The sequence below is a fragment of the Carcharhinus amblyrhynchos genome, chromosome 3 (assembly GCF_965287045.1).
Source record: "Carcharhinus amblyrhynchos chromosome 3, sCarAmb.v2.hapA, whole genome shotgun sequence".
Taxonomy (NCBI): domain Eukaryota; kingdom Metazoa; phylum Chordata; class Chondrichthyes; order Carcharhiniformes; family Carcharhinidae; genus Carcharhinus; species Carcharhinus amblyrhynchos.
The window spans coordinates 61,777,744-61,793,552 of NC_137326.1; the positions used below are offsets into that span (position 1 = coordinate 61,777,744).

At 42.7% G+C, this 15,809-nt stretch overlaps 1 protein-coding gene across 1 annotated transcript in view; it reads right to left on the reverse strand.

The window, feature by feature from the left end:
• The window catches only part of rnf123 (ring finger protein 123), a 394,669-nt gene that overhangs the window by 198,607 nt on the left and 180,253 nt on the right, over positions 1–15,809 (reverse strand). Inside the window, exons 27-30 of the mRNA XM_080184629.1 lie at positions 15,548–15,725; positions 11,255–11,329; positions 5,464–5,551; positions 4,463–4,550 (exon numbers count right to left, since the gene is read on the reverse strand). Of these exons, the coding sequence (XP_080040755.1) occupies positions 4,463–4,550; positions 5,464–5,551; positions 11,255–11,329; positions 15,548–15,725 (429 nt within the window). The remainder of the gene's footprint in view (positions 1–4,462; positions 4,551–5,463; positions 5,552–11,254; positions 11,330–15,547; positions 15,726–15,809) is intronic.

Genomic DNA, 15,809 nt, shown 5'->3' on the forward strand with positions numbered 1-15,809 from the left:
GGTGTCAAACATCAATGCTATGTTTCCCACATTACAAGTGATTGTATCTTAAATGTAAGCTGTGAAGGACAGTGGGACATCGTGAGTATGTGGAAAGCACATCATAAATGCAAGTTTATTCTTTAGTTAGTTATCACTTTAATAGCCTAAGGTGTTGCTTAAATATGTTTGCCCTAATTTTAGGCTCTGATTATGAAAAAAACAGAGCAACCCTTGAAGCTAACTTCACATTGCTGAATCTGAGATCCTCAAAACAAACGCAAAGCCCAACACTTATAATTTGAAATGAGGTGGAATGCTACTTATGGCACAGAGATCCTTAATCTTCAATCTCTACACACATCTGGCCCATTATTAGCATTAATGAAACCAGTTACTGAATGGTTCCATTAGGAACCCAACAATTAGCACTCAGGCTACTGCTAGATACACTAGATGATAACTGAGCTGGAAGAATGTTAGTCTCAGCTCCGTATGGTGCATCAGTTGCGAAATGACAATTTGAATAATTCCAAGATGGTTTGTAACATAGGAATTGTTAGACAAAAGAAAGTCCATCTCATTATGCTCCTATCACCCGGGCAATGTCAGAATAGAATAATAGAACTGATCAATTACTGTAATAACAATCTATTAGTTTACAACACGCCCAGACAGAAGACAACAAAATGTCAGTATTGGGAAACTTTGACAACTATAGGTCCAAATTCACCTCTTCCTCCCCAGCATTCTACACTTACCATATCTTGCCTCAAATTATTACTATACCAAAATGTTACTTTCTGCAAAAAATCTAATGTGCATTTGAATGAATCAGTATTAAAAACCCAAGAACCCATTTGGTAGATTTAACACATTCACTGAAATAACATTTCTAAAGATTTATCTTGAATTTAGAAATGAAGGTTGACAAGAGGGTTGGGTAAACAATAAATTTTCTTTGTAAGCCAAGGGCTGGAGTATCAGAGCAGAAAGGTTATGCTAGGGCTGCATAACACTGGCAGTAGTTAGATGCAGCTAAAATTCTGTATATACTTCTGGTCACTGCATTACAGGAAGGATCTGATAATACGATAGAGTGCATAGGAGACATATATGAGGACACTGTCAGGAATGGAGAAATTTATCTATGAGTAAGGATTAGATAGGCTAGGTTAATGTTTTCTTTGGAATGGAGTAGCCAGAGGGGAGCATAAAACTGAGGAGCATAAAACTGAGGAGCATAAAACTGAGGAGCATAAAACTGAGGAGCCCAGTCAGAACAGATAGCAGAGGGGTCAATAACTGGGAGATAGTAATTAGTGAAAGGATTAGAGAGGAATTGAGGCATTATTTCAAAGTCCAGCTTTTTCAGCCAGAAGATGGTGGAAGTCTGGAACTCATGGTTTGAAAAGCTGGTAAAGACAGAAGTCCTTATCACATTTTTTAAGAAGTTGGATATGCATTTGAGGTGCCATAATCTACAGAGCTACAGAGAAAGAGGGGGGTTTAGAATGGATAGTTGTTTCTCTGCTAGCATGGAAAAATGAAGCTGGATGTCCTCCTTCTGTTCTGGATGCATATTTCTAATGGAGGCTGCATCCTCTGGTTTTCTATTCAGGTCAAGGTGAAACAGCTTATTATTACCAACATATCTAGATCATCCAGAATCCTAAAAATAACAATCGTATCAACTCTAAAGAATAAAAGCATGATATATTCATACAATTACTCCTTATTCATATCACTCCATTCCCTCATCACTCTGGTTGTCCTGTATTTTTTCAGTAGCTGCAATAGTTATAGCTAAGTTAACCAGACAGTGAAAGGTATAACACTGAAGCCTACTGTTTTTACATGAGCTTTTATTTACAGAGACACGCACTGCACCTCCAATCTGCTCCTATATACATATATTTAGATCAGTATGAATTTAATATTCTTGCGCATACAAAATCAACACCCAACAGAAAACCAATTAACAGTAATATTCTTGTACTGTGGCAACCAGGATGATGTACAGTATTCTAGGTGCCATCACACCAATGTTGCATAAATTAGCAGGATTCTCTCACTATTTAGGCAATCAAAACGGATCTTTTAATTCACTCCAATATCAAATCTGCTTTACAGCCGAATTCCCTCTGGGAACCCCCACCCCACCCCACGATCACCACGAACACACTAGCAAGTGCGTACCCTGACCTCCTACCCACCCGTCGCCTCCCCCCCTCACCCACCCACCCGTCGCCTCCCCCCCTCACCCACCCACCCGTCACCCCCCCCCCTCACCCACCCACCCGTCGCCCTCCCCTCTCACCCACCCACCCATCACCTTACCCGCTCACCACCCTACCCTCTCACCCACCCACCTGTCACCCTACCCCTTCACCCACTTACCTTTGTTCAGAGCCTTCTCAAAGTGCCCTTGGGACATTTACATTTTCCTCTATATGGCAGCTAGTGTAGAAGGGGGGTTTGGCTTGACCTGCTCCAACATTCCGACACGGCTACTGCTATCACATGCACTGACGAATAGCTAGATGTCAAATTTGAAATTCTTCAGACAGTTGGCAGCTTCTGATCAGCCTGCTGGAGGGCATTACTGTATCACAGCTCAGGGTACTTGTTGGTTATACGCACCATGGTTTGCATCACGTTACCATTATAATTGGATAAGTCATGGCGTCCCAATGGAAGTGGTTGTGGTGGCAGGGTTCAACTCCAGTATGAAAACTGTTCAGTTTGAACCATTCACCACGTGGCAGGTGGCAGCCTGGGATTTCCAGGTTGGGATCATCAACCAGGAAATTGGTTGATTCTGGGCTGTTGTTGTTGTGCTTCCACAGGTCCGCAGCAGAACTGCCTGGCTCCGGCAATTGGTCCGGATGAAGCATTTGCTGGGTGGCGGATATCTCCTATCAGTGGCTGGTTGGATTTTAGTGTGCACATGCTAGCAATGATGCCGTGCCAGCTTCACGATGGATTTGTGATGGTGCAATGTTGCTGAGCATAGGTAGCCAGTTCGTGTTTGTTGATCGGATTGCTCCCGAGATTTCTCATGATCTCATTCAGCTGGGCACCTACCAGTTTGCAGTCCGCAGAATCATTCCAGACAGAGCGCACTCCTCAACTACTGAATAGTATAGAACCAAAGAGGAGGTTCTTAATTTCTGGTGTTGGCTCCCCAAGAGTTCCTGCTAGTTTACTGATAAGACTGTTATGAGTCTTCAGCTAAGGTGAGACTTTCTGGATGTGAGGCTTGAAGGTCAGTGTGCACTCCAAAACAACATCAAGACAGGTGGGTGTAGGATGGCATTTGACGTGGCTGCTATTTAGATAGAGATCAAGTTCTTGATGACTTCTTGCATTGTCAAGGTGGTAGACACATTATACAGTTCTTGCAGCACTTGGTTTGGGGCACCAGTTTTGACAGCAGTCAGAGGTTTTTGTAAGATTGTCATTAACAACATTGTTAATGTCCTTGAAATCTCTCGCGTGGTAAACACAACAGATGTCATTAGCATAGATGAACTTGCGATTGCATGTGGACAGTAGGTCATTTCTGTACAGGTTGAATAGGGTGGGGGGCCAATAATAATAGATGAGGTAGGCCATTCACTGCCTCTTCCATATGCTGGCTTCAGGCCCCACATGGACTTGAAATAGTCTGCTTTGAACAACAGAAGTGATGATGTCAACAACCCAAGGTGATAGGACCCAAGGACACTATAAAGGAAGGACTCCAGGAGCAGTCACATGCCACACTTCCCAGGGAGCCAGGCGAAAAACATGGAGCTCCAGTGCAAGGTAAGTAAAGAGGAGCAGAGTGGCAATCCAATAGTAACCGCTCCTCCTCAGAAGAATCAGCCAATGATTTTAATCGTCTCCATTTACTGTTAATCAAGACCCCAGATCTCTGATAAACAGTCATCCAGAAATGAAACATTAGCTCTACTGGCTCTCCACAGATGCTGTCAGGCTTGCTGAGATTTTCCAGCATTTTCTCTTTGTGGTTCAGATTTCAGCATTTGTGGTAATTAGCTTTTACCCCAAACCTTTTTCTATTTGTATGCACATTGTTTTCTTTCCATTTGAGCAATTATTCAGGATTTTCGGTCCCAAGTAAAGCGCTCAGTTTGTGTATAATTAATTTATCTGCCATTCTTCAATGTGTAAGTATATTGAAATCTACTTGCAGTTTTTCCTGTTCATCTTTAGTTCCACTACCTTCATTAGCTTTGTAACATTTGCAAATTTAGCTACTGAGTTTGTGACTCTCTGCTCCAAATCATTTGAGTTATTTTTAAAAACTGCATAGGATTGAAAGGGCTGTGAAATATTTATGAAGGAAACACTCTCCTACAACACTTCCATTTAAAAGGACATGTGCAACATGCAAGTCTATTTGAAATGGACAAGAATGGGAAGACATTTGTTAAGTGCTATAAGCATTATTTTTAAATCTAAAAGATAAACATACCCTCCAGAGTCGCACAAGGATCCAGTTGGTCTGGGCCCATGGTCGCTGTTCATATGGAGCCAAGAGATTCTTCATCATAGCTACACGTCTGTAAAAGTAGAGAGACAAGATTCTGTTATTCCAAGGTACCAACACCTGTCTCAGCTCAGCAATGTATTGAGTTCAGTGATTACGTACGTCAGAAGGTGCAAAGCTGAAAGGTTAGTTCCTGAAATGTTGATAAAATGGCAACAAGTGTTCCCGATTCTGTGCTTTCAACTGTCAGCAAGAAATACCTCAGGAGAAGCCATATGATGTGGCGTTCACAAGCAAAGGGGTGATATTTTGGGCATGGTGGTGATTTTCAATAAAAAGACAGGGGTGAACTCTTTAACAATTATGGAAGGTTTTGATAGCATCTATCAAAAAAAAAACTCCACAAAAAAGATCCAATCTGTCGCTTAGTAAGAAAATTCAGGACAGTGCTAGATTAAAAGAGAAGCTTACAATGTGGCAAAGAAAAGCAGTAAGTCCAAGGACTGGGCAAAGGCCACCAAATAGTTTATAAAAAGGGAAAATGGGAATGAGGGCAAACTAGCCAGGAATATAAAAATAGATTGCAAGAGCTTTCACAAATATATAAAAAAAGAACAGAATAGCTAAATTAAACATTGGTCCCTTAGAGACAGAGACAGGGGAGCTTAGCATGGGAATGAGGAAATAACAGAGACATTACACAAATATCACATGTCCGTCTTCATGGTAAAAGACACAAACAGCATACCAAAAATAGAAGACAATCAAGTGGCTAAGAAGAGAGGGGGATCACAGGAAATCAGCAGAGAAAAAATGTTTGGAGAAGTTTAAGGGATTAAAATATAAAAAAACCACCAGAATCCAATGGAGACACATTAGGTTTCTCTATTAAGAGAATCCTCATGCCAAACCTGACAAATTGGTTTAAAACATTGCATTTAGTCAGTCTTTACGCACATGCAATGACCAATTCTGCTTGCACTTACTGTTCCTCTGGGATACGCTCAACAGCCCGCAGGGAATGAGGGTAGCAGACGTAGCTGGCAAGAGCCTGCATTAGAGAATCCTTAATATCTAGGGACGAGAGAGAACGAATCAAGTCCAAGAGTTTTAGTGTCATGAGGTTCATCATGTTGATAAATTAAATAATTTGAACTTCTGACATAATCAAGCTATTCAGGAACACGCACAAATGCAGAGGAAAGCTTTCTTCCACCTTTCATTCACACAAGGCATGGTGCTGACTATATGCAAGGTAAATTTTCATGAACTATATGGCAGAGCAGTTTTCTTGAAGGTCAACCCATGGAAAGTGACTGGCCTGGACAAAGTACCCAGACGAACATTCCAATTCTACCCGGACCAGCTGGTGGGGGTATTCGCAGACAGCTCCAACCTCTCTCTACAACAATCTGAGGTCCCTATCTGCTTCACGGAAATGACCGTCATCCCGTACCAAAGGAAAGTCAGGCAGCTTGCCTTAATGACTATTGTGCAGTGGCTCTGACATCCATCATTATGAAATGCTTCAAAAGGTTAGTAAAGGTGAGTAAAGTTGAGCCACTTCAGATCAGCCATGATCTTATTGAATGGCGGGGCAGGCTCGAAGGGCTAGATGGCCTACTCCTGCTCCTATTTCTTATGTTCTTACGTTCTTGATGACATGATCAATTCCGGCCTCCCAGATTGCCTGGATCCAGGACAGTTCACTACTGCCCAACAGGTCCACAGCAGACGCCAACTCCCTGGCCCTGCTATCAACTCTGGAACACCTAGATAACAAAGACATCCATTTCCGATCCCTATTTGACTACAACTCAGCCTTCAACACCATTATTCCTATGAAACTCATCTCTAAACTCTGTGGCCTGGGGCTCAACTCCCCCCTCTGTGACTGGATCCTGAACTTTCTAACACACAGACTGCAACTAGTAAGGATAGGCAACAACACCACCTCCACACAAGGCTGTGTCCTCAGCCCCCTACTATACTCCTTATACACCTATGACTATGTGGCCAAATTTCCTTCCAACTTGACTTTCAAGTTTGTTGATGACAGCACCATACTGGGTCATATCTCAAACAATTACGAGATGGAGGGCAAGAAATAAAGAACTGGTGCAGCGACAATAATCTCTCCCTCAATGTCAACACAATGAAGGAGATAGTCATCAACTTCAGGAAGCACAGTGGAGAACATGTCCCTGTCTACATCAATAGGGATGAAGTGGAAATGGTCAAGAGCTTCAAGTTTTTAGGTATCCAGGTCACCGACATCTTGTCCTTCTCTCCCTTTGTTGACACCATAGTTAAGAAAGCCCACTAATGCCTCTACTTTCTCAGAAGACTAAGGAAATTTGACATGTCTGCTACGACTCTCACCAACTTTACAGATGCTTCATAGAAAGCATTCTTTCTGGTTTTATCACAGCTTAGTATGGCTCCAGCTCTATCCAAGACCACAAGAAACCGCAAAGGTTTATGAACGAAGACCTATCACTCAAACCAGCCTCCCACCCACTTGACACTGTCTATACTTCCTGCTTCCTCAGAGAAACAGCCAGCATAATTAAGGACCCCCACTCATCCTGGACATTCTCTCTTCACCTTCTTCCATCAGGAAAAAGACACAAAACTTTGAGGACAAGAACCAGCCAACTCAAGAACAGCTTCTTCCCTGCTGTTATCCGACTTTTGAATGGACCTACCTTGCATTAAGTTAACCTTTCTCTACACCCTAGATATGACTGCAACATTACATTCTGCACTCTCTTATTTCCTTTCCTATGGACAGTATGCTTTGTTGTATAACGTGCAAGAAACATTACTTTTCACTGTATAATAATATGTGACAATAATAACTCAAATAAATAAATCAACACAAAGACATTAGAGCACTTCTTTATAGATTAGCTTTTCCACTGCGCACTGCAACCATCCCAATGGCCTCTCAGAGTGCAACTCCACATTACAATTAAAGTTTCACAAACACCAAATTGCATTTATATTAATTCTTCAGTGTAATAAAACACCCAAGGTTCTTGGTGTCAGTAATAATAGGAATGTGTGGTTAACAGGGTACACCCTAAGTCTTGGATCAGGCAGTGACGCTGGATTTACATAACAGCTCAAATGTCAATGCTAAGCCACATCAAACTGGCGCTGCAGATGTGGTGTAACTGCAGTCTCTGAGATAAATGAGGTTAGTTACAAGAATTATTGCACACCTAAAAAGGAATCCGATCACCTCAGTTTGATTCACTCTGAAACAACAAATTGAAGGAGACTTTATATCAATTCTGCTTAGATTAATTTGATTAATTGAAGTAACTGACTGTGAAAGGCCTCACAGACTGAGGCAATGAGTTACCGGTCAGTCCCATCTGACTGAATACAGATCTCTTAACAATTTGCATTAATCACTGCTGCAGTTTTGTTGAAGAACTGATCATTGAAGGCACTGCAGCCATTACCATGGTAACATTGTGAAACAATAGGGCAGACTAGATGGACCAGGTGGTCTTTCTTACCCAACACATTTTTAAAACATTGGCAGTTTCTTCAAGCTGCCTTCAGATGCAACTGGGAATCCAGAGAAGTTTCACGTCCCTGATCTCCTGAAGTTCAGGTTTTAAAAATCTGGGCACAAAAAACTAAGATTCAACTTTAATATCTCCCAATTGTGCCTGAAGCTGGCAGTACGGTCTTACAGTGCCTCACAGCGCCAGGGACTCAGATCAATTCTGGCCTTAGGTCACTGTTTGCATGTTCATCCCATGTCTGTGTGGGTTTCCTCCAGGCAACTGGACTGGTTTCCTCCCACAGTCCAAAGATGTGTACGGTAGGTGGATTAGCTATGGTAAATGGGAGGGATTATGTGGATTGGGGGGGGGGGGGGGGGGGGGCGCAGTTTGGGCCTGGCTAAGATCTCTTTCAAAGAGTCAGTTTAGACTCATTGGGCCAAATGGTCTCTTTCTGTACTGTAGGTATTCTATGAATGCTGACCTCCCCTTTGCATTGAGAAATGCGAAAAAATATAGCCTTAAAAAGCTGTAAAGAATACTTAAAAGGAGGCCCAGTTGGGCTGCATTCATTGCCAACTTCCTCTGTCTAACTTAACTTGTTCTTACATTCAACTCCATTCACTTCCTCCAAATAGAAAGTTTTTATGTGTACCCAAACAGCTCCTAGCAACGTCTGTCTTTTTGAGAGATACATTAATAATCCTGCCCTACTCAGGACTAGATCCCTTCTCCCATCTCTTTTCCTGGTTCACTAAAAACTGTGTCACCTCCTGGAATACTCTGCATTGACTTTATTTCCAATTTCCATCCTTCCCTCACATTCTCTGATTGTTGCTTTCCCAGGCCTGCCTGCCTCAATTTTTAGGGACAAGCTATCAACTTCCAGGATTTTGATCCAGCAGCTATGAAGGAAGTCGGGTCAAAACTTCAGTGAATTCCCTCCCTAACACATTGTGGGTCAATCCACAAAACATGACTGCAGCGACTCAAGAAGGCAGCTCACCACATCTCAAGGGCAACTAGGGATGGGTAATAAATGCTGGCCAGCCAGCAATGCCCATGTCCCACAAATGAATAAAAGAGAATATTCATTCTACAGCTTACAGATTTGCCCAGCTACTTTGGGTAAATTTCCTTACCCTCTTCTTCTAATAAGGATTCTATCCCATTGTCCCAATTCCTCCCATCTCTATGGTCTCTGTTCTGATGACATAACCCTCCGAACTAGTGCCTCTGATATGTCTTCCTTTTTTCCTCAAAGAAAGATTCCCCTCCACTGTGATCAATTAATTTCACACACTTCTACTTTCACCCCATCTCCTCCCTTCCAGAACCACAGTAGGGTTCTCCTTGTCCTCACCTTTACCCCCAGCCTTTGTATTCAATTGATTATCCTGTCATTTTTGTCAGCTCCAGTATGAAACCACCACCAAACATACCTTCCCTGCTCACCCCTTTCAGTATTCCAAAGGGACCTCACCGATGTTCACTCACTCTGACCCCTTCCCGACAGCACCTTTCCATGCAGGCAAAGGAGATACTACACCTGTTGCTCACTTCCTCCCTCCGCAACATCCAAGACTTCACATAGTCCTTTCAGGAAAAACAGCAATTTATTTCTATTTCTTTCCGTTTAGTTTACTGCATTCTCTGCTCATGATGTGCTTTCTACACGGGGGACACTAAAAGCAGACTGGGTGACTATTTTGTGGAATGTCATTTAGTCCGCAAGCTTGACCCTCAGCTTTCTGACACCTATCATGTCAATTCTTCACCTTGTTGCATCTTTGGTATCATTTTAGACTTTGTCTCCTCCACTAGGTACTGTTTCCTCTCTGCCTTACCTCATTCACTGAATGACAGGCTACTCAGCTAAAAAACCACTGTTATTATGGCAATCTCATAAATCTTTGGGATTCCCTTTATCAAAAGGCATTGGACGCAGTCTTTGAATATTATTAAGGCAGAATTAGATAGATTCTTGCTCAACAACAGGGTAGACGGAAACGTGGAATTGAGGTTACAATCAGATCAGCCATGTTCTTATCATATGACTGGAGGAACCGAGTGGCCTACTCCTGCTCCTAAGTCAAATGCGAATATTTTACTTAATGTCTCCTGCCCACCACCCTATCTCATATCTTTTTGTTTGTTCTTCCTGCCCCATCCCCACATTGAATCAACTCAAAACCTATTAAGTTTCTACCTTTCTTCAGTTTTTAAGAAAGATCATGTCTATCCAATGGATTGGGTGGAATTCTCCCAAAAATTCTAAATGTTGAATTTATGTACAAACTGGAGTAAATCCCACTGCTTTTTTCAAGCAGGATTTTCAAAATGACTCTCCCACACAGAGTGCACCGGCATGAATCACACCAAAAACCCAGCGACTCAACTGCTGGCCAGCTTCTCCCCCCCACCACCCCCCAATCATGTCCGGGCCATCCTTGACATCTTCCGCCCGTACCCCACCCTGCCCCACCCCCCGCCTCAATCTCCTCCACCCAATTCCCTCCCCCCGACCAGTAGTCCCAATCTCTCCCCAAAACCCCAATGGCCAGCCCCATTCGCTGGCCTCCCTCCTGTCACTAAGCCCAAGTGCAGAGTAGCAGCTGGAGCCCCACTCTCACTGATCAAACCACTTCCCCCAGCCCCCGCACAGGCTCCACCTCTTATAGGCCCTGCTCCCCTCTGGCCCCATCCCCTTGGCCCTGCCCAATGTCCAGTGGGCTAAAGCAGCGCAGTGGGCTAGGAGGTTCACCCCTGTTAATTCTTTTCCACAGATGCTGTCTGGCCTGTTCAATGTTTCGAACATTGTCTGTTTTTATTTCAGATTTCTAGCACCCACAGTATTTCGCTTTTAAATAGTTCTGTTTTTATGAAAGTGAAGAATATTGATGCTGGGGAACGGGGCGCTTTTCACTACAGACACCCAGTCCCAGGTCAATATCACAGAAGTGGTGCAAGGTCTTCTCAGCTTTTCCCTGGCCCACAGCCTTTACACCAACCTCAGAGGAATGCTCCCCAATGACGATAGTTTTCTCATTCCAACAATTGCTGACCAGCAATTTGATGGATAAACTATCCCCAAATTGTTACCAATTTAGTGTTGTGTGTCAATACATACAAGTTGGAGACGTGAAGGTGATGTGAAATAGTTAACTTGCACAGGTTCCTCGTACTTTTCCCAGAAGTTTTGGTAATGCCTGTCCCCAAAGGCTGATGCATATCCTGCCATACAACAAGGACTTACCTGTTCCCACAATTCGTGAGTCAGCAAAGTGCTTAGCAAGGATAGCAGCCAATCGACTGAGAGTCTCCTGATATCCTGTGGAGGGAGAAAGAGCTATTGATTACTGAAGGCCCTGTTGCAATTGGAGATATTAAATTAATGCGCACAGCACCAGTGGTGCAAAATAACTAAAAACAGATCCAATCACAATGTTCAAAGTGAACAGTTTTTGCATGAGTACATTGTCTACATGATGGTGTCACTGCCAGGGTTTGTGCCCTTGCTCAAAGGTAGGAGATGAGAGCCTTTTGACAGAGCTTTGCCAATACTCTGTTAGGCTTGTCCATTGATAACACAAGCTGTCACCCAAATGCGATAATTGTCAAATTTTCATTTAAAGCCAATTTCCATTTAAAGCCAATCCTGCATTATCAGCTCACTGTTTCCTCAACTAGTGAAAATCCAATTTGAATACACATACTCTGCAGCAAACTGTTGGTATGTTCAAAGTAACAACATTGCATATGAAAGAAAACCAAGGAATATTGTTTGTAAATGGAGAAGCCAGATTAATGCGTCATGTGAAACGCATGGGGTTATGATAATATGCAGAGGGGCGGGCCTGAGTGGGATGCTCTTTTAGTGAGTTAGTACAGGCACAATGGGCCTAATGACCTCTTTCTGCACTGTAGTGATTCTATGGAAACTGAGAAAAAAAACCTCCCAAATTAAAGCTGGTCATTCTGTTCACAGAGTGAAATAAATTTACCATGATGCAAGTTAGAGTCACCCCATTTAGAGTGAGAGACAGAAGGGGGGCGGGGGGCACTGTTGCCGGGCAGGGGATTGATAACGGCACACAGTATTCATGGTATAACTGAGGCATAAGTCCTTAGCTTTATGATCAATTCCTCTCGTAATAAAGAATAGCAGTCCATTAGCCTTCTTAATTACATGCTGCATCTGCATACCAAGCATTTGTGTCTCGTGCACAAGAGCACCTCGGCATTCTGCAGTTGTTCTTTATTAAGCAATACTCTGCTTTTTCATTCTTTCTTCACATTTTCCCACATCCCTGCCATTGGCTAGATTTTTGCCCATTCACTCAACATATCTACATCCATCTGCAAACTCTAAGTCTTCCACACTCTCCTACCTATTTTTGTGTTGTCTGCTAATTTAGCTACTATGCTTTCGCCACTGTCGTCCAAATCTTTGATGTAAATTGCACAATTCGAGACCTACTACAGACCCCTCCAAGATTCCACTTGTTACATCCTACCAATCAGGCAAGGGCCCATTATGCCAGTCCTGTTTTCTACCAGTCAGCCAATCTTTAATCCAGGCCAATATGTTACCACCTACACCAAGAGATTTTATTTTTTTGCAACAAATGATGAGGCATCTTATCAAATGCTTTCTGGAAATCTAAGTAAAGTATGTCTACAGGTTCTTTTTTATCCATAGCTGGTGTTAATCCTTCAAAGGACTCTAGAAAATTGGTTAAACAATGTTAATTTTTCATGAAGCCACTGAGCAACAGTAAAGTGATGGAAGGGGTCAACAGCAGTGCCAGAAAGCAGCACTGGCTTATCAATAATCCACTCACTGACAGTCAGTTTGGATTCCACCAAGGCTACTCAGTTCCTCATTACAGTCTTGGTTCAAACATGGATAAGTGAGCTAGACTCCAGAGGTGAATTAAGACTGACTGCCCTTGACATCAAGACTGTATCTGACCAAGTGTGGCATTAAAGAGCCCGAGCAAAACTGGAGTCAATTCTAATCGGTGGAAAACTCCCCACTGGGTAGAATCAGTCCTGGCACAAAGGAAGAGAGTTGTGGTTGCTGGTGGTCAATCATCTCAGTTGCAGGATGTTACTACAGGAAATTCTGAGTGCAATGTTCTAGGCCTAACCATTTTCAGCTGCTTCATCAATGGCCTTCCTTCTATCAAAGTCAGAAGTGGGGATGTTCGCTGATGATTGTTCGATGTTCACTATCGTTCAAGCTTCCTCAGATACCGATGCAATCAATGTCCAAACCCAACAAGACAATTTCCAGACTTGGGATGACAAGTGACAAGTAACACCTGTGCCACACAGGCAATGACCATCTCAAACAAGAGCAAATCGAACTACAGCCCCTTGACATTCAATGGCATTATCATAGCTGAATCCCCCACTATCAACATCCTGGAGGTTACATTGACCAGAAACGGATTTGGACTTGGCATACAAATATTGTGGCTACAAGAGCAGGTCAAAGGCTAGGAATCCTGTGGCGAGTGACTCACCTCCTGACCCTTCAAAGCCTGCTCACAATTTACAAGGCACAAGTCAGAAGTGTGATGGAACAACCCTCAGGAAGCTGAACACTATCTAGGATAAAGCAGCTAATTTGATTGGCACTCCTTCCACAAACATTCACTTCCTCCAACACCAACAAAGAGTAGCAGCCGTGTGTACCATCTTCAAAATGCACCGCAGGAACTCAGAAAGGCACCTTAGCAGCACCCCACAAACCTGCAATCACTACTATCTAGAAGAACAAGGGCAGCAGACATATGGGAAATTTCCCTAGCAAGCCATTCATCATCCTGACTTGAAAACGTAACATATTTCCTTCACTGGTCATTGGGTTAAAATCCTGAGACTCCCTCCCGAACAGTACCTACACCACATGAAGGCAGCTCACTTTCGGGAGAGGCAGTGGCATAGTGGTATTATCACTGGACTAGTAACTGAAAAACCCAGGGTCTGCTCTGGGGATCCAGGTTCAAATCTCATCATGGCAGTTGTTGAAATTTGAATTCAATAAAAATGTAGCATTCAAGTATGATGATGAGAATAAAACCATTGTCAAAACCCATCTCGTTCATGAATGCCCTTTAGGGGAAGAGATCTGCTGTCCTCATCTGGTCTGATGTACATGTGACTCTGGATCCACAACAATATGGTTGACTTTTAGAATGGCGCTCAGTTGAGCACAATTAGGGATTGGCAACAAATGGTGGCCTTGCCAGTGATGCCCACATCCCACAGAAGAATAAAGACCACCACCTTCTCAAGGGCAATTAGGGATGGGCAATAAATGCTGGCCTAGCAACGATGCCCAAATCCTCAAAAATGAATCTGAAAAAAATTAAAAATCATGAGGAGTCTAGACAAAGTAGATAGGGAGAATTTGTTCCCACTGGCAGGAATATCAAGAAATGAGGACACTGATACAAGGTCAAGTGACATGTGGAAGAAGTTTTGCATGCAGTTTGTGGTTAGGATCTGGAACACACTGCACGTAACTGCATGGTCAATGACACCTTTCAAAGGGGATTTGGATAAGCACCTGACGAGAAAAACGTTGCAAGGCTGCAGGGAGAGATTTGGAGCATCGAACTATCCGAATGTATAGAATTGCCAAGGATTCAAGGGGCTAAATATCAGCCTCTTGTGCTGTAATCATTTTATGAAAATCGCTTGTATCATATTCCAAATACAATTTCAGAGGTGCTGTACACGAGAATATTAGGTTCATGATAAAATAATCAATAACTAATGTTATCAATCTCTGAAACCATTCACAATTGTCCTGAACATATGACAACAAATAAATATATTTCCTCGTTCATTTTTTTAATCTTAAATCACATTATGAATTTTATCAATTATGAATGAACAAACATCAATCTATAGAATAAGTGACTGATCTGATTGAGACTCTCCATAACATTCTGATTCATTTGGACCAGCCCTACTCATCATTCTGATTGAAGCCAGGATATTTGTTTGGAATGAGAGGTAGGGAATGAGGTAAAGGTGGATATTAACCAAGTGTGAGACAGGATTGAGGACTGTTTGAGATTTAGACAAGTTCTCAACATAAAAGGGCACTTAGCTCCATGAGCTTGTCCCTCCAACAATAACTTAATATATGCAATTCCTTTATTGTAGCAAAAGGACCAAAGGCATTCCACAGGAACATTATTAAACATCATCTGATGCTGAGTCACCTAGGGGATATTAGGTCAATTGACCAAACACTTGGTCAAAGAGGTTGGTTTTGAAAATCACCTTGAAGTAGGAGAGAGAGGTAGAGACATTGAAACAAGGGGCTTCAGAACTTAATGCCCAGACAACTGAACGTAAAACCACTAATATTTGAGCGTATATGACTTATGCTAACCAAACATCCACAAAAGATTTAACCTCCCACAAAGTGTTATTGAACACCAGGCAAATTGTCCAGGGGCAAAAAATTCTTTCCAAGTCACGGCACAAAGCTTGTTGATCACTGACGGACATTCCCTGCACTCACCAGGCAGCTCATCCATGCTGTTGACTGGACTGAAGTAATTCTTCAGAGCACTGTAGCTGTTCATGGCGACATTCATGTAGAACTCGGGCATGAAAGCAAACAGTGTCTTTGTCTGGTCACTGTGCTCGATTACTCGTATGCACACCTGCAGCAGCCAGTAGATGTCCAACATCTTCTCCTGAAACAAGAACAAGTTTTACTTCATCAGGAGCAAAGGCAACCAGCCTCTGGGAAAAACAGAATCACCTAGCTTTTGCCCTAG